This window comes from Trypanosoma theileri, assembly GCF_002087225.1.
Source record: "Trypanosoma theileri isolate Edinburgh chromosome Unknown TM35_Tth_64_V1, whole genome shotgun sequence".
Classification (NCBI taxonomy): Eukaryota; Euglenozoa; class Kinetoplastea; order Trypanosomatida; family Trypanosomatidae; genus Trypanosoma; species Trypanosoma theileri.
In genome coordinates, this window is record NW_021639906.1 from 36,336 (window position 1) to 36,647 (window position 312).

General features: G+C 48.4%; 1 protein-coding gene across 1 annotated transcript; it reads right to left on the reverse strand.

The window, feature by feature from the left end:
• Positions 1–2: 2 nt before the first annotated feature.
• Positions 3–311, reverse strand: TM35_000641150 (uncharacterized protein; the record flags this gene model as incomplete). Its single annotated transcript, XM_029031056.1, has 1 exon — positions 3–311. A coding segment is annotated over one exon (309 nt), but the record flags the coding sequence as incomplete, so codon positions are not given.
• Between the last annotated feature and the right edge of the window lies 1 nt (position 312).

Below are 312 nucleotides of genomic sequence, written 5' to 3' on the forward strand. Positions count from 1 at the left end.
TGTCCTTTTGTAGGTGATGCCGGACTGAGATTGGCTCCTGGTTCACCGTTCCCCTGTGGTGTTGGTAAAGGTTCAGCCTTCTTAGGATAACCCCTTTCCTTACAACTTAATCCATTAACTGTATCTTCAGGATTCGTCGTACACGTATGATTAACGGTTGCCGTTATAAACAAATCACTCCATTCATCAGGATTTCCCCTTTCCCTTACCACATTTTGCTGCAAAGCATTAACAGCAGTAGCAGCAGCCGCCATGGTATACCCGCAGGCGCAGCACAGCACAACGGCCAACACACACATCACACGGCGCATC